The sequence below is a fragment of the Oryzias melastigma genome, linkage group LG24 (genome assembly GCF_002922805.2).
Source record: "Oryzias melastigma strain HK-1 linkage group LG24, ASM292280v2, whole genome shotgun sequence".
Classification (NCBI taxonomy): domain Eukaryota; kingdom Metazoa; phylum Chordata; class Actinopteri; order Beloniformes; family Adrianichthyidae; genus Oryzias; species Oryzias melastigma.
Window position 1 is genome coordinate 9,607,847 of NC_050535.1, and position 17,826 is coordinate 9,625,672.

The window sequence follows — 17,826 nt, forward strand, 5'->3', positions numbered from 1 at the left end:
AGTTTAAAAATATATATTTTTAGGCTAATTTGGAATTTAGCTAATATTTTAGCTGGCTATCAGCTTCAGCGTTTTCAGCTAGCATCTTCAGCGGCCAAATTCAGCTTACAGCATTCACACTAGCATTATCACAGCTAATGCTATATATCTAGTCCATAATTATGTTAAAAGTTACAGTTTAAAAGTTTAGAAAAAATAGTTTTAGTGCATAATAAATGTTTATGTTAATGTGTGTTTCTGGATTTTGGCCCCTCCTGCGATTGAGTTTGACACCCCTGGTTTACAGTATTCCTCACCTGCACATCTGCCAGTTTCTTTTTGATGAAAGCGGAGTCTCCTGATGTTTCGGACCAATGCTGTAGCTCCTCCCCTGCAGTCATCAGCCAATCTGTGAGCTCCCGAACAGCCTCCAGGTAGTCCTGATGCTCTAGCACCACTGCCTGAGCTAAACGGATCCTCTCCTGCAAAATGAACATGTGTTGATTTCTCTGCAAGCCGTTACAAGCAAGACATGTATCGAAGTAATAAATAAATATTTGTGTACCTCCACCAACGCTGTGAGATCATCAAACTGCACCTGCAGCTGAGTGCGAGCGCCGTAGTTGAAGCTGGCGTCGCCCGTCTTCTTGAACAGCTCCCGAGCTTTCTCCTCCAGGCTGGCGAGCGCCATTTGGTGGTCTTCAAGGTCAGCCAGCAGAGCTCTGAGTCTATCGAGCTGGGCGGCCTTTTCTCTGGGTCCGGGCTGGGGGGTGAGAGGAGCCACCATCTCTCGTTTGACGGCATCCATCCAGCTCTGCAGCTGGGCAGCACTCTGGATGTATCCTCCCCACTGAGACACCGTCCACTCCAGTCGGCTGGAGATAAGAGGATGGAATTTGGTTTTTACTTTATGCAAACATAAAACTATCAGTAATTGTGGTCAAGTGACTTCTTCATTGGGAGACACGCCCACATCTTTCCTTGCCATCTGTTACCTCCTCACTCTGAAAGGCTTCTCTCACCTGCCACCCCCCCAGTCGTCTGTTATTGCATTCCTCTTAAAACACAAACACACCCCCATGTGTGACCCACTGTTTGCCATCCACCATTTAGTCCCTAATGGGATCAATCTTTTTTCTTGGAGGGGCCATAATTGCTCAATTAGACGCACACACAGACCGGTGCACATGTGTGCACACACATAGAAGAGTGCATCAATCAGATTTAGAAAATGAGACAAATATTTCTCATTATGTACTTAACTTTATGGTAATTAATAGCACTGACATGTAATCTATTACACTGCAAATAACCTGCCTCGGAGAAATGACGTCTTTGACACAAATGAATTGCTTTCACAATGTCTTCAGGCAAATGTTTTAATGGTAGGGCATTTTTATTTGAAATAATTGTGTGCACAACCAGTGACCCCCAAAATCCACGATTGCTGGAGGGTACCTGTGGCAGCTCATAGCGGTGACGAGCAGCGTAGCCCACGCATCCTCCACTTCCTGCAGCTGAGAGCGGACCACTTCCTGTCCAGCGGCTCCATAGCAACGCATGGCCAGCTCACCCTTACCCATCGCCATGTTCAGCTTGACCTCACCTTCTCCCTTCAAAAGCAGGATATCCTGTACAAACAGAGCGTAACTTCAGCAAATTGAACAAAGAACTTCAGCGAAAACAAACAAACTGAAGCTACAACATGTGGAAATAGAAGCTAATCGTAGGATTTTATTCACCAACTTACAACTAAACAGATATTGTTGGCCTCACCTGCACAGTCTCCAGCCTCTGCTCCAACTGCTCTTTAGTTCCCATGGTGCTGTCAACGGTCCCCAGGCGCTCCTGGATCTCTTCCAGCCAGGTCCAAAGTCCCTGCAGGGTATCTCCAAAGGCCTGGTTCTCCTGGCAGCCTCGCAGCTTCTCCTTGGCCGCTTGCAGCAGGGTCTGATACTCCATCTGGAGCTCGCCTGTCACTCTGACCTCTCCTCCTGACCCCCGGCCAGATTCAGAGAGAGCCTGGGCCTCCTGACAAAGACTCTTGATGGACTCTCTGAACAAGAAAGAGAAATGTCAAATAGTTTTGTTCAGGAATATTAATTTGTAGCAAATGCACCAATTTATACAAACCTTCTTAGTACCAAATCCTTATTGAGGGTTTCTATTCTGTCCAACTCCTCGGAGGCGTCTGCAGCTCCTTGCTGGCTCTCTGCTGCGAGGGGAGGCTCACTCTTGAGGCTGAGATCCATCTGCTGTAGCCAGTCTCTTACACTCTTCACACAGGCATCAAAACTTTGACAGAAAGATTAAAAATAGATGATTATCTCTGTTTGGTTAAAACAAACTCTCCAAAATCGGATGTATCACATACTTTTTGAGAACATTAATGCTGTCTTCCAAGTCTTGTTGGCCCTGAGAACAGCTGTCCAGGAAGTTTTTCCACTCTTTCTCAGAGGAGGAACAACTCTCCTGGACCTGTGCTGCTCCGGCTTTGCTCAAGTGGGAATGGAGTCTCAGGGCTTCATCACGGATCTGAGAGAGACGCTCCTCACCCTCAGGTGACTGCTCCTCTAACACCTGTAAGGTGGGAGGACAGACAAATTATCATTGAAAAATAACAAAAAGAGAAGCATTTTAAGTAAAACTTACACCATTTTTTAAGTAAAAGCCTTTAAAATCACAGGTGTCAAAGTCAAGGCGCGGTCAAGGCAGGTAGTTATATCCGGCCGTCCACATTATTTTATTTTATATTTTGTCAATGGTGCGATGTTATCTTGTGCTTGTTTTTAACTTATATAATTTTAGCGAAATATATTTTTATGGAGAGTAAAATATTGAAAGTTATTTTATTTTTAAGTTGATTTATTCTGGAATAATATTCCTGCCTTATTATTCATAATTATGCTATTTTGGAGTTTAGCTAGTATTTCCGCTACATGCTAGCTGTTTGGCTACTTTAGGATTTTTTTCAGTTTTTTAGGCCTTTTTGAAGTTTAACTATTTTGTCAGCTACATGCTAGCTGTTTTGACTAATTTAGGATTTGTTTTACGTTTTAGGCTGCTTTAGGGTTTAGCTGTTTTTTCAGCTACATGTTGGCTGTTTCGGCTAATTTAGGCTTTCTAAAAAGGTTTTTTAGGCTATTTTGCAGTGTAGCTAATTTTTCAGCCACATGCTAGCTGTTTTGGCTAACCTACGTTTTTTTAAGCTAATTTGGCATTTAGCTAATATTTTAGTGGGATATCAGCTTCAGCATTTTCAGCCATCAGCTTCAGCATTTTTAGCTATTAATTTCAGCATCTTCACCAGCCAATTTCAGCTTACAGCATTCGAATTGGCATTATCACAGATAATGCTTTACATCTAGTTTAGAAATATGTTAAAAAGTTACGGTTTTAAAGTTTTAAAAATGTAGTTTTAGAGTGTTGAATAAATGTTTATCCTGTTCGGCCCGTGACTTAAGTGTGTTTTGGATTTTGGCCCCTTGTGCAAATGAGTTTGACATCCCTGGTTTAAATTAATGCTGATATGGTAAATTAAAGTCCTTTACCTTCAAGCATCTACAAATTCTTTTTCTAATACTTTTGCAAATTAAAGCAGCTGCATAAACAATCAGTAAAACCAAAAATTACCTTTAGTCTTTGCAACTTGGCTCCAAGGACCACAACATCCCCTGATTGGTTAAAACAATCTTTCAGCTCCAGCTTTAAATTCTCCAGCCAAGATTTGAAGTCTTGAACGATCTCTGGGTTAAGAAGCAACAGATGCCAGAAAATAATGAGTTCACGAGTTGAGGGAGGAAGCAGGTAAAGAGGAAAGGAGGAGAAGAGGTATCGTTCAGAGTCAGATGGGAAGTGTGGGCGCGTCTGTGCTTTACAGTGCTGGGTTACCCTGGCAACAAAAATGACTCAGTAGTGAGCAGATGTGACAAGAGCGGCCTTACTCTCCGAGGCACAGGTGTGTGTCAAAGCAAAGAGAGTGCATCGGTGTACCTGGCGGTTTGTGTCGATGCAGTGTGGGTTGTGGTGGGTGGATTGAGTGTTCTCTGGGGGAAAAGAAATGTAGGATAATCTGTTGCATCATCCACATGGACAGTGTTATTGTTTGCCCTGCTTGAATGGGGGATAATTTCCAGCTATACTCGAAGTCAAAATTGCCCCTGTTAAAGTAATAACTTATAACTGCTGTTTATTTAAAGACAAAGAGGTCATTTCAGTCTCTTGAAGAAATAACAGCTCTTACCTTTAAAGTGCAGATGCAGTCCCTCCTGCAGGCTGCCCTTGGTCTTGGTGCAACGTTGGGCAACAGCCTCGGTTCGCTTGGCGATGCAGGTCAGATCAGAGGAGAGATGCGCCAACTCTTGAGAGGGATGTGATCGACTGAGTGAAGTCAGAGCTTCTCTAGCCAAGTCCATGTCTGCCCTCTGCTGCTGAACGACACTCTGCAGGTCCTTAAATAAAGAAAAAGGTTTGATTCTACAGGTGCAACGCTGGAAACAGTGGATTGAACTTTATGAAACATGGATGTGTTTGCCATTAATTCTGGTTTATTCATTAAAACTTCACCTGAACTGCTCAGTACCAGGTGTTTATCTGTGAGTCTCACTGGTTGAATTTTTGGCTCGGGATCGATTTTAGGTCAGTGAATCGGATTGTTCAAAATAAATCAATATTGACTATGAATCCAATCATCAACCATTATTATGACATGAATTAAATCATTGTTAAAAAGTAATCATTACATCCTTGTTTGACTGTAACATAAAATAAATATTTGATCAACAAAACATACAGTATTTATTTCTGCTCCTTGTGGAGTACCTCAAGGCTCCATTTTGGGCCCACCTTTATGTTCTCTAAGTAGAGTACCATTGCCAAAAGTTGCAATGGAAAATACTTTTTAAAAAAGAAATACAAAAATAATAATACAATAAAAATACTGAGGAAATTAAAAAAAAGATTGGAAAAATATATTGAGATACAAGCAGTGGTTTGAATATGTCTGATACGTAGGGGTTTAAATCAAGCAATTACAGATAAAATCAAAGGTGCACACTTGACATTCAACATAATGGAGCAGCTATTTGTTGTAGCTGGATAGCTCAGTTAGTTAAGTGCAGGACGGGTACACAAAATCAGAGTTCGATTCCCTGAGTGTGTACACTTCATCCAGTGTTGGGCAAGTCTCGTTGCGCTACTGCCAAACTATGATTGATTCCCGCCTTCTCCAGACGAAGACAATTTCCCAGAAGTCCTTGGTTTTTGTCATTATTGTTTTAAATAAATAAATAACTGTAATTTTTCTTGTTAGAGTGTATGAGTGTAGAAACAATATAGAAACAATATAGAAACAATCAAACCCTGATTTAGCAAAGTTGGAGATGTAGATTGTCATTGAAAATCTTATTAATTAATAATAGCTTCTACAGGGCTATCACTTGTACTATGGCATCAATGGCAAGTAGGGGGTACTTTTTAAAATCATTTTCAACTTTGTATCAATGTTAGCACAACTGATGATAAAACAGTCTCACCTTAACTGCGAGAATGTCTTCAAAGGACGTAGTTTTGCTGAGGTCCTGTAGGGAACCCTCAACCGCATCCAGCCGCTCCGCCATCTGGGACACGAGGTCTTCAAGATGCTGCTTTTGAAAGCTGAAGTAGGTCAGAGCGTGTTTGGCCTGGTTGAACACCTCCTGTGCGTGGAGCATTTTCTTCCTCAGCTCTGACTCCAGGACCTAGTTCAAGAAAATCACTTAGGACCACATGCTGATCAACACAACGCCAAAACACCGACAAATATATCTGATCTTTACTTTCAGGTTGCCTAGGGAAAGGTACAATATTGCAGCAATATCACAAACTAGTTTTTCCAGCTGCTTTACAGACTTTCTTTTGGTGGTGGAGTAATAGAAATCAATGTAAGACAAATCTATTATACCCAGATTAGTTTTGTGACGCCACATTTACCTGCATCTGTATTGGTGTTTCCTGCAGTTTGGCCCTCTCCTTCAGCTCCGTCAGCCTCTCCTGTAAGACATCCAGCTTCTGCTCCCTCTTTTCAATCTCAGCCTGTGAATCAAAGTGGAAAACTGTAAATCACATCCACCATCACCTGCCTAAACCAGCACCATTTTTCATGCTCCTCCACACGCGGCTGACAAGCTCTGACCTGAAATGTAACAAGATGGGCCTCAGCTTTCTCCTCTTCGCTCAGGCAGACGATGTCACTCATCTCGGGGATGGAGGTGGCCGTCCACTGGTTGATGTCTTTTTCCATGGCTTTGAGGTCATCCCAAAGGACAACACAGTAGCCCAGTCTCTCTGCGTTGGTTTGTATTTTCTCCGAGATCTAAAACCACCGAGTGAGAGTGTGAGCACAGAAAACAATACATCTCCATCAACAGTAGAGGGTGGGTCTCTCTATTTTGCATTAAACTGTCTCTGTCTCTCTGCAACAAGGGGTGGTTTGCCTTATGGGTGGTGGTAGAAAATTGAGGCATAATTAGTTTGACAGATGTGTGAGTGGGAAGTGAGGGGGAGACAGAAAAGCAGATAACCTGTCTAGACATGTTTGTTTTCATGTCTTCTTTGTGACAGATAAGCAGATGAATCCAGAATTAGAACAAAATGTGACAAAAAGGAAAATGCAAAGAAGTGAAAACTATTAAAAGAGGTAAAGACATAAGATTATAAGTTATTTTCGCTCAGATTTCAACATTTTACTGAAATGAACAATAGCCAGAAGAGGAAGACTGACCAGCAGCCACTGGTCTCTTAGATGTTCCATCTCTTTCTGGATGCAGCTCATGTCAGAGTTGGGAACCTTTTCCACTTCTCTCTGCAGGTCTTCCACTACGCTGATGAGATGATCCATTTCTTCTTGTTTCTCTCGAAGCTCAGCCTGAAGGACTTCATGCTGCATGGGGAGTGAAACAGACACAAGTTAAACATCGTCCTCTAACAGCCTTCTTAAAGAGTAACCAAACAGGGAAGTTGGAGGCTGACTCCACCCACAGCCAACATTTGAAAAGAGGTGGGGCCAGGGAACAGGACTGTTATCATTACTGGAGGTGCAGGTCATGACGTCAGACTTCTGGTTTCACCAATCACAAAATTCAACTGTAATGCCTCAATTCAACCTGTAGGGGGCACACACAAAGGGTTTTCGACTATTTTCAAGAAATCCCCCTTAATTTATCAAAAATTTGGCAATGACCAACAGATTGCACTTTTAAAGCCCCATTTATAGAGGTCAACAGCCAAAAAAAAGTTGATTTAGGATTTATTTACCCTTTAAAGTCCTACTGCAATCATCTTTTGATCTATTTTAAGAGCTCTCAGTGGTCTTTTAATTAGATTTTTAGGCAAAATCTAAAAATCTGTGTCGTTTTTTTAGGACATAGTTTCTGCAGAGTGGCAGGAATTCATTAGAAATTCACCTCTGAGTCGTTGGCAGAGAGTAAGCCTGCACTGATTTCCCACTATCCCTTTGTTTACACAAGGAGTGTCAAACTCAATCACACAAGGGGCCAAAATCCAAAACACACTTTAGGTCGCGGGCCGAACAGGATAAACATTTATTGAACACTCTAAAACTAATTTTTTTTATTTTAAAAACGTAACTTGGAATATTAATGAACTGTCATTTTACATGAATAAAACACAAAGATTAAAAGAAAATAGCCTTTTTTTATTTTTTGACAGAAGTTCTGTTCAAAATAAAAGACACCTTGTCACATATGATCATCTCGATATAATAGTAGTATAGTAGTAGAGGTACTGACTCGCGTGAGAGTACTTCTGGCCTCTTGAACATCGTGGTTGTGATCAGGTAGATTGTGAACAACAGCGTGAGCTTTCTCCACAAAACTGCTGAGGATTGACTTTAGATGGAGGAGCAATCGCAGAAGATCAACAATGACTCCAGTCTGCTCCTGACTGTAACAGACATAAGACGATAAAAGTGAATAACCAGGACAAAGTAAAACATTCTAACGCAGACATCTTCCATTCTCACCTGTTAGTTATTAGCTTCTTTAGGTTTTCCCAGGCCGTCCTCACCAGAGTCACCTCCCTCAGAGCTTCTCCTGCCAGCTCGCTGTCTCTGCGGGCTAGCTGGTTTCCTTTCTCCTCCAACCATCGCTGGGAGTGCTGCAGGGACTGCAGCTCATCCTCCAGCTGGACAAAGAAACGCAGCCTGGCGGAAACAGATCCAGAAGAAAACAATGGGGATTACCAGTCTGATTCCAGCATTATACATCTTATTTCTTTGGAGATCAAACAGGAATAAATTCATCCATCTGGAGTCTGGCTTGAGGAACACACATTAGATTCTTGGGGGGGAAAAATGGGCAGAGACAAGATCTTTGAATAAAAATGATGCTCTTAACAATGAAGAATGAAACTCAACAACAGTTTGGCACGTCATCTCTTTGGTGCGATTGCATGAATGGAATACATGTATGACAAAATACAGAAAGAGAAATATCTCAAACTAGTGCATTTTCTCTTTATCAAATCATCAAAAAACAATCTGAAAAAACTACTGCAGTTCGTTGGTTTTCAAATCAATATTTTTATATCTAAAATCTTTAAAAATGTCGTATTTAGCAAAAAATAATAATAATAATAATAAGTCAGGAAAAATGCCATTAAGAGAGACAAATGTACTCAAGTAAACCAGGAAAAATTTACAATTTCTTAAGAAACACAGGATATTTCCTTATAATTCTATATGGACGTGTGCACTATTGACTACATCAGGGGTGTAGTCAATAGTGCAATCGCACAAGGGGCCAAAATCCAAAACACACCGTAACGTCGCGGGTCGAACAGGATAAACATTTAATGAAAACACAAAAACTCAAAAACTTTAAAACTGTAACTTTTTAACATAATTAAGAATTTAGATATTTAGCATTAGCTGCAATAATGCTAGTGTGGATGCAGGAAGCTAAATTTGAATACTGAATTTGCTGAAATTGATAGCTAAAATATTAGATAATGCCAAATTAGTCTAAAAAAACTAAAAAATGAATGTAGGTTAACCAAAACAGCTAGCATGTAGCTGAAAAAAATAACTAAACGTTAAAATATCCTAAAAAAAATTGAAAAAGAGCCAAAATAGTCCAAAAAGCAAGCATAATCTTAATAAGAGAGCTAAAAGGATTTGTGCAAAATCACAGAGAAGGCAACAGGGTTAAAAGGAAAAGGCCAGGTTTTTGTTTTTGCTATTAGAACTTAATGTATCCAGTATTTACCTTTGCTACATCATATATCATAGGTTGTTCTTCCTAAAGTTGTTTTGCATATCAAATATTTATAAATACAAAAAGAACATCTTTCTATAAATATAAAACAAAAATAAAAGATCAGCGTTTTACAACACTAATTAGAGTCCTTTGAGGAGCAACATTTGGAAAGGCTTGTAAGCAACTGCTAAGCATTATTTTGAGGCTGTAAAGGTCATCTTTAATTAGACATTTTAGCAAATAGTTTATCGTGTAACAAGCACAATTTTGCATAATTGATTCAAATTTAAACAGAGTTTAAAAGTTGTCCCACTTAAATGGATGAGAGAGGTCTATAAAGTTCATTATACACTTCAACCGTGAGAGACATGATGAAAAAAGAATCACATTGTTTGATTCAGTCCGGATAAAATACAGGATTGTGTCAGGAAGGATGTAAAACTCTCACAAAATCAAATGTGCGGCTCACTGAAAGCTGATCAGTTCCTTTTTCCTTTGGAAGCTCTTCTATCATCCACTCTTTAGTTGTATTAATGACACCTTTTTGGGTTTCTGTCTAAAGATATGTGTCCAAATCCTATCCAAACAGTCAGACTGCAACCTCTCCTCTAAAACAAAGAGCAAAGAGCTGTCAAAGGACACCAGAGACAACATTGAACACCTGAACAATACTGGGATGAACCAAATTAACAACAAGCGAGCACCTTGGTGGGAATAGATCGAATCTTATAGCAATAATTGGAAAATGGAAGAAATGTAAAATCAGTGACAATCTCCTTCCTCGTGTGGCTCCATGAAAGACCTCAGGTGGGTACAGATGATCTTGAGAATGATGAGAAAACAGCCCAGATCTTCACTGATTAACTGTTCAATGATCTGAAGAGAGCTGGAACCTCAGCAACAAAGGTTATGGAAGTAACACCATGTAATTGTGAAATCTTGCAAAGGTCCCCTGCTTTATCCAAGCAATGTCTAGACTTGTGTTAAGTTCTCCAGAAACCATCTGGATGATCTGGAGTACAATGGTTTAACCACCACTCGCCATTTTTGGAGAAGAATGAGTTGCATTTAGGAAAAACCATTGTAAAGCATGGGGGTGGAAGCATCATGCTCGAGGCACCTCGAGGAAATGATGGATTGGGTTATGCATAGTGATATTAGGGGCAACAAATCTCCTTCCATCAATGAGAATGAAATGTGGCAAGTTCTTCCAGCATGACATCACAGCTCTTGAGGAGATCTGCATGGAACAATGGACCAAAGTAGCAGCTAGAGTCTGGAGAAGACTTACAGGAAATGTCTGAACTCTGTCATTGCCAACCCGGGTTAGTATTGAAGTGATCTTTAGACTTATTTTCTGCACGATTATACAAATAAATTAGTATAAGTGCACCTATGATGAACATTACAGACCTCATCTTTTTAAGGGGAATCATTTGCACAATTTGTGACTGCCAATTATACATTTTCACCCAACTTTAAAAAGATGGCTTTCTAAACACAGCATTTAATTAGAGCTTTTACTCCAAGTGATTTGAATCTCTTAAAAAAAACTCCAATTTGCATTTCACCAAGTTGTTGCATTATTGATTCTGTTTTTATATTCAGAGATCCTTTTTCAGAATTAATGGAATTTCTGGAATGTCATTATCCACTTTTAAGTCGAAAGCTCTAAGGATGTGACAAGTTTAAAAGAATCGACATACCTGTTTTGAAAAGCCGGCACAGAACACTCGATGCACCCCTCCTGTCTCGCGTCGTTCTCCAGTTTCTTCAAATTCTTCATCACTTCCTCTTTTCTCTTCCTAAAGGAGCACCACAAGTCTCCCAGAGCATCGGCTTCAGTCTGTCTCCACCCGACTCCTCTCTGCACCTCCTCCAGAGCCGCTGTGAGCGCCACCGCCTTTTCTCTGCAGGAAGTTCTTCCCTGCAGTTCTTCACTGTCTTTCAACGGGGATCCGCACATTTGCATGTGCGCCTTGCTCAGCTTTCCATCTAGAGTCACAGCATCGCCCTCCAGTTGCCCCACATCTTTAGCCACTTCCTTGATCCCATGAAGAAGATCCTCTGCTTTGGAGTGGTCCCAGCTGCCCCGGCCTTCCACCGCCTCTCGAAGGCGGCTCACGGTCTGAGATGTCACCTCGCACTTCTCAAGGAACGACTTTAACGACGTCAGACAGTCCTTCCGGATGGAAATGAGACGCTGGGATTCAGCAAGGGGTTGCAGGCAGTCTTTCTTCCAGTCCTGGAGTTGCTGCTTGGCTTCAGGAGTGCAAAAGCAAAGAACAGAAGACTCCCTTTGGTTGAGAGTGTCTCTTAGCACCTCAAACTCCTGCAGGTGGGCTTCGTGCTCCTTTTGAGAAATTGGAAAGATTAGTAAAATGAAACAACTCAAATATAAAAAAAAAAAATGTAAGTACTCACTCTTAATTTATTCATGGCACCTCCAATATCTGAGACGTCAACTCGACAAGAGCTCCTCAAACCGGACAGTAAGTTTTCGCTCTTTTGAGTCATACTCAGCAAAGTCTGATCAAACAGCTCAAGCTGTTGCAAGTGAAGCTCCAGCAGTTCATTCCTACAAAAAAAATATTGATGGTATGAAACACAAAAACATAGCCCTTGCTCTTGCAGAGAAAAGACTTAAATCTACCTGTGTGAAATGCAGTTTTTCACAGAAGTGCATCTCTCCTTAAATTGAGCGAGATCATCGTTGAGCTCCTGGATTTGAGCTTCAGGAGCTGCAGGGTGCAGACAAAGCTTGAGGTTCTCAAGACCTTCAAGAAGGGCCTCATAGGACATCAGCTCCTCCTGCATTTCCTGGAAGGAAAGTAAGAGCTGTGAAGCTGCATCGTAGGTTACAAAGCTGTATTTGTATATAGCAGGGGTCTGCAACCTGAGGCTCTGGAGCCATATGTGGCTCTTTAGCACATTTTAAAAAATGCAAGTGATTTGTATAAATTGGTCTGTTTGTTAAATGTTTAAATTATGTTCAGATTTTTCAACTGACATGGTCTTATATTTGTAAAGTAACATTTTTCGTACATTACTGCAGGCATTACACTACATCAAAAGGCCTTGTGTGCTGTACCACTCTACCAAAATCCACAAAAATAATATAAAATTATAGTAAATGCAAAGTTAATTATTATTTGCTACTGTACAACAGTTTACTAGTCCGTGACAACGTTATTATTGTATAGGACTACATTATACAAATAAATTTTATATATATATATATATCCAAACCAGTAATGTCATGTTCATATTTGATAATAAAAGGATGAAGACACACCAAATGTGGTGTTTTATTTTGAAAAAAATCTACTACTCTTATTACTACTCTTATTGATAATATATTCACAATACAATGCTCTCAATTAGCAATGTTTTCCCAAAATCAATCAATCAATCAATCAAAAACAGGTATGTAGTGCTGTCAAAATGAAAAGTGAGTTTAAAAACATAAATGTTATAACTAGAAAAGCTGCATTACCTGCAATAATGCTAGTATGAATGCTGAAAGTGCTTAACCTTTGCAGTACTTTATCTAAAAGTAGTCGCTAAAGATGCTGAAACTTTGTACAGAAAATGCAAAAGCTATTTGCAAAATGCTAAATTTGCTAAAAGACTGTTAATTCTGTTAAATAACTTTAAAAGTGAGCTGAAGTTGTCCTAAATTTCTGAAAAATTTGTAGTAAAATTGCTTAAAAATTCCTAATAGATCCTAATTTTGCAAAAAATATTTAGTGTGTTGCTTAAATCTGAGCTAAACTCCAAATCAGCCCAAAAAACATCGGTAGATACCAAATTAGCCAAAAAAGCTAGCGCATTGCTTAAATACTAGCTAAACTCAAATAGCCTAAAATTCCTCAGAAAACTAAATTAGACAAAAACACAATTGCTCAATAGAAGTTAACCTCTAAATTAGCCTAGATAAGAAATTAGCCAAAAATGTTAGCGTGTTGCTAAAATATTAATCAAACTCCAAATTAGCATAAAAAACCCTATTAGATGCCAAATTATCCAAAAAGCTAGCACATTGCTTACTTAATAACTAAACTCCAAATTAGCCTTACATTTCTCAGTAAACTAAATTAGTCAAAAACGTTAGCCTGTTAAATAGAAGCTAAACTCTAAATTAGCCTAAAAAACTGAGTAGATAACAAATTAGCCAAAAACATTAACATTCTGCTAAAATATTAGGTAACCTCCAAACTATTTTGAAAATTGCTATAAATGATGAAAACATAGCCCATCAATATATTTAAAGGCTTGTTTATAATCTACTTAAAATTTTGAAATTTGAAGACTTTATCATTCATTTGTAGGCATTCACACAATTTTGTAACACATTTTGTAAATGAATGGTTTAATGGTCACTAAAGTGTCTTTTTGTCTAAACAGTGAAGTTGAATTTTGCAGCTCTTGCTGGGTTTTGGTTGGTAAGAAACTGGCCCGTTGGCTCTTTTAGTGTCAAAGTCTGCAGACTCCTGGTATATATGAAGAGAGAAAATGCAGCGTTTCTACCTGAACACTTTGCAATTCGCACTTCAGTTTGACTTTATTTGCAGAGAGCAGCTGGGTGTCAGGGCAGCACACGGATTCACATCGGTCCAGCCAACTTTTAATGGACGAATTCTCCTTTTCATATCTAGATGCAAAAAAAAAAAAAAAAAATGTGGTTGACCCCATCTTTAATCTGACCATGCATCAGTATCAATGAAAGGGGTCAGAATAAGGCAACCATTTCTTTCCAGAGCACCCACAGCTGAATGCAAACCTATATATATTTGCCTGCAGGGAAAAAGGATGCTATATATATATATATATAAAAGCACGACCCTAACTACTTTTACCACCTAAACATTTTTTTAGTTCACAAACAAGTTATGTTATACTGAAGGTGTATCAGATTGTATAAGGAAATAATAAGCAATAAAAATGTAGTTACATCCTTCCTTGTTTTACATTTTACTCTAAAATTAATAAATGACAGCAATTGTTCACAAATTAAACTGTAAAAGTTGTATTTTTTTTTTTAGGCGGGCAAAAACACTTGTTTCTCCTTCCATTCTGCTGTGTTTTTGTTTTTGTGAGCGTTCCAGCATTTGCATATTTTTACCATCAATCGTACCTTTGCCACAGTGCGAGAAGGCTCTCTAATGCTGATTGCTTCTCAGCAGCCTTTCCCACTAACAGCCTCTGCTGCCTCTGGAGGTCGGCCACCTCCTCCTCCAGCTGGCTGCTCTCTGCGAGCCTCTTCAAGGCCGAGCTCAGCGCCGCCAGTCCCGGTTTTAGCTGCTCCGCGCTCTGGCAGACCTCCTGGAGCAAACAAAAATGTTGTTTATATTGATCTGATACGCAAGATAAGAACAGTTTCTACTCACAATGTGCTCCTGTAGGACTTTGTAAGTATCTGACGATGAAGAGCAACATCTAATTGGGAAATCCAGTTTCTCTTTGAGGTCTTTCATTGTTTTTTTGACCTGCAAATACAAAAAAACACAATTAGACTTAGAAATATCATTTATAAAGACATGAATGGACTTCCTGCATCACCTGCTCAAGATTTTCTTTGCATCTCTGCCTGTAGGAGGCGCTCTGGTTGAGCTGTGAACCCAGCTGCTCCGTTCTCTCCTTCAGCTCATCAAAGCATCTCCTTGTTTGGACCAGTTGGGATCGGATACGTCCGGCTTCTCCAGGAGTCACAAAGCTGGACAGGGCGCCGCAGTCAGCCTCTGTGCGAGCTAAAACCGACTGCTGCTCCTCTAAATGTTCCCGTATCGTCTAAAGAAAGAAGAAATCCTTTTTATGCTTTTATATTCAAGATTTTGGCTACTAAAATAACCTTTTTTTATACCTAAACCTGGAAGTAAACCTGAGTCGACAATGTTGGATTTAAAAAATCAAAGACGGAGAGAAAAACTTACACCTAGAGTTGTAATTTGCTTCTCTAAAGGATCCGTGGAGGTGCACAGAGCTTCCAGCTCCTTCTCATTCTCACTGATGAACAAAGAGAGAGCTTCTGACTCCCGGCTAAAGCTCTCCCACTGCCCACACATCCTCTCCAGCCGGAGGCCGCTGGAAGACAAAGAAATGACGAGGAAAAATTGGCTCACAAGGGAAATACTGAATAATGAACACATATGAATCAATCCTAGCCATGCAAAAGTATGTGTACTATCAATCATTTAATGTATTTGGACTTTGTCTGTCTGTGACTTCAAACTATTCCAAGCATGCAAACACCGTCAAGGTTCGGATGCAGCATACTTCTCCTTGAAGTTGTTTTGAAGTTGTGTTAATGCTTCCCTGGTGGAGTGAGCCTGCTGCAGAGGAAGATCCTGATTCTCTGAGCCGAGCTGGATCTCTGCCGCCTTCTCGAACAGCACATCAACTCGAGCATAGTAGTCTTCAAATTCTGTGAAAAGCTCCTGATCACAAAACACAGTTTTAGTGTTTGGAACTTGAATGTTGATATTTTTTTTATGTGTATGCACACCTTGTTTCGCTCCATTTCACTTCGCAGGCTGTCCAGGTTGTTAAAAATGAGCTCTTTGTGCAGCTCGTTGCTGCAGCTGCTGATGAAAGTCCACACTGCTTCTCTTTCCATGTCAAAATTTTGCCAGGAGCTCAGAGTCGCCTAGAAATGATGAAAAAATAGAAACAATTTGCAGAAAAGACAAGAAAATGACTCTGCTGCTTAAAGAAGAGCATGCTACTAGGAGATGAGAGCAGGTGCTACCGCATGTACCTGCAGTTTGCTTTCCTGGATTGCAGATTGTTGGTCGCCCTCGCTGAAAGCTCGCTCCAGCTCACGCAGAGGCTGACTCAGCTCTTCACAGCTCTGCAGCTGACGACAGTGAGACACCAGCAGCTCTGCTTCCCTCCTGTTCGTGTGCAAACGTTTCAGGTGCTTCTGCAACAAAAGCATGACAAAACAATTCAAGTCAAATAGGGCTGCTATTCATGGCTTATTCATATCATATGGAGTTAGAGTGTAGTAAAGTTGAACAAAGCTATGAGCATTCAGCACCAAAAAATGCACTTTTTTAAAAAATTGAGTCAGTGGCTAACATGTTTGGCTAATTTGTTAAGTACTGGGGTTTTTTAGGCTAACTTAGAGCTTCTATTTTAGCAACAGGCTAACATTTTTGACTAATTTAATTTACTGAGAAATTTTAGGCTTATTTGGAGTTTAGCTGGTATTTTAGTAATGTGGTAGCTTTTTAGATAATTTGGCATCTACTGGGGTTTCTTTATTCTAATTTAAAGTTTAGCTAATATTTTAGCAACATGCTAACGTTTTTGCCTAATTTGTTTATCTACTGAGGTTTTTATAGGCTAATTAAGAGTTTACCTTTTATTTTAACAACATGCTAACGTTTTTTGCTAAATTAGTTACAATTTCAGCAAATCCCTTCAGCAATTAAAGTAAATTTTATTGCCATTTTCAGCAAAAAGCTTCAGCATCTTTATGACATCTTTATTTTTAGTTAGTTTAAAACTGATGATGGTTTTAGTCCCAATTAGTCGACTAATTGGAAAAAATATTTGGGGATTTGTCGACTATTAAAATAATCGTTTGTGGCAGCCCTAAAGTCAAATAAGAAACAAAAGTTAAAGGTGTTTATTATTAAGAAATACTTTCAAATGTCTTTCAATTACAATGCCTATTAGCAATTATTAGTTACTTGTAAGTTTAGGCAGACTTGGTGGATCCACTACTTTACACAACTAAAGTGCCTTTTTTGAATGGGAAACTGACAATTTTGGTCATTTATTTTTGCAAAATGTGAATTTGTGTTTGTTTGCAAACAGTGCATTTCTGTAATTATCCGACTGTGTTTTAAGTTATTTAAGGACAACTGAAGATAAGCTTTTAAAAAGTCATCATGAATACCCTATTCCATTTGCAGTATGTACCTGGTGAATTAGATAAAGCTGTTTTGCCTCCTCAAAGTTCTCAGCATTTAAAATCCTGCTGATTTGCTCCTCAGCCTCCTTTCTTTGGCTCAGTAGCTCCTCCCGCGCAGCATCAATTTCATCCCTCAGCTCCTCAAACTGAAACATGGTGGAGCCCTCTTCATTCAGCTGTGGCGGAGGAATTAGAAAACATTATTTTTTGACAAATCAAAGAGAGAAAACAATAAATGCAGGCTTCGTTTACCTGACGGAGTGAAGATAAAAACGCCCGGAGGTCCGTTGAAAGCTTGGTCAGAGCATCCCTCTGTCTCTGGACTTCTACTTCTGAGCTGACTTCAGACAGCCCGGCGAGGCGGCCCTTCAGCCACACCAGGCTCTCCTCTCGGGCATCGACTGCCTGCTGCAGCGCCTGGTATCCAGACACAAAACAAGACCTCTAATCTGAACTCCAAGGCTACAGGAGAAAACTGTAAGTGGTAACGCACCTCGATGGCGGCAGTGATTTCCTCCTGATGACACGAGTTTCTTGCCGTTTCTTTGAGGAGCCTCAACTGCCTTCTCTGAGACGAGAGCCAATCAGAAAGCTCGCAGAACCTGGAAGGAGCAAAAAAGTACTTAAAGAGTGTTGATGAAATCCGAAGCTGTCACTACTCATCCACCTGTA

General features: G+C 39.9%; 1 protein-coding gene across 8 annotated transcripts in view; it reads right to left on the minus strand.

Moving 5' to 3' along the window:
- The window catches only part of syne1a (spectrin repeat containing, nuclear envelope 1a), a 139,129-nt gene that overhangs the window by 78,062 nt on the left and 43,241 nt on the right, over positions 1 to 17,826 (minus strand). For all 8 annotated transcript variants that reach the window (XM_024290872.1, XM_024290869.2, XM_024290873.2 and 5 more), the window contains 28 exons: positions 17,648 to 17,756; positions 17,407 to 17,571; positions 17,163 to 17,330; positions 15,991 to 16,155; positions 15,739 to 15,879; positions 15,510 to 15,670; positions 15,167 to 15,317; positions 14,796 to 15,023; positions 14,624 to 14,722; positions 14,371 to 14,558; positions 13,764 to 13,887; positions 11,887 to 12,053; positions 11,658 to 11,811; positions 10,940 to 11,586; positions 8,000 to 8,179; positions 7,767 to 7,920; positions 6,740 to 6,898; positions 6,152 to 6,331; positions 5,950 to 6,051; positions 5,514 to 5,717; positions 4,223 to 4,430; positions 3,613 to 3,725; positions 2,354 to 2,559; positions 2,113 to 2,274; positions 1,756 to 2,035; positions 1,438 to 1,610; positions 545 to 854; positions 297 to 461 (listed from right to left, as the gene is read on the minus strand). In XM_024290872.1, the coding sequence (XP_024146640.1) occupies positions 297 to 461; positions 545 to 854; positions 1,438 to 1,610; positions 1,756 to 2,035; positions 2,113 to 2,274; positions 2,354 to 2,559; positions 3,613 to 3,725; positions 4,223 to 4,430; positions 5,514 to 5,717; positions 5,950 to 6,051; positions 6,152 to 6,331; positions 6,740 to 6,898; positions 7,767 to 7,920; positions 8,000 to 8,179; positions 10,940 to 11,586; positions 11,658 to 11,811; positions 11,887 to 12,053; positions 13,764 to 13,887; positions 14,371 to 14,558; positions 14,624 to 14,722; positions 14,796 to 15,023; positions 15,167 to 15,317; positions 15,510 to 15,670; positions 15,739 to 15,879; positions 15,991 to 16,155; positions 17,163 to 17,330; positions 17,407 to 17,571; positions 17,648 to 17,756 (5,263 nt within the window). The remainder of the gene's footprint in view (positions 1 to 296; positions 462 to 544; positions 855 to 1,437; positions 1,611 to 1,755; positions 2,036 to 2,112; positions 2,275 to 2,353; positions 2,560 to 3,612; positions 3,726 to 4,222; positions 4,431 to 5,513; positions 5,718 to 5,949; positions 6,052 to 6,151; positions 6,332 to 6,739; positions 6,899 to 7,766; positions 7,921 to 7,999; positions 8,180 to 10,939; positions 11,587 to 11,657; positions 11,812 to 11,886; positions 12,054 to 13,763; positions 13,888 to 14,370; positions 14,559 to 14,623; positions 14,723 to 14,795; positions 15,024 to 15,166; positions 15,318 to 15,509; positions 15,671 to 15,738; positions 15,880 to 15,990; positions 16,156 to 17,162; positions 17,331 to 17,406; positions 17,572 to 17,647; positions 17,757 to 17,826) is intronic.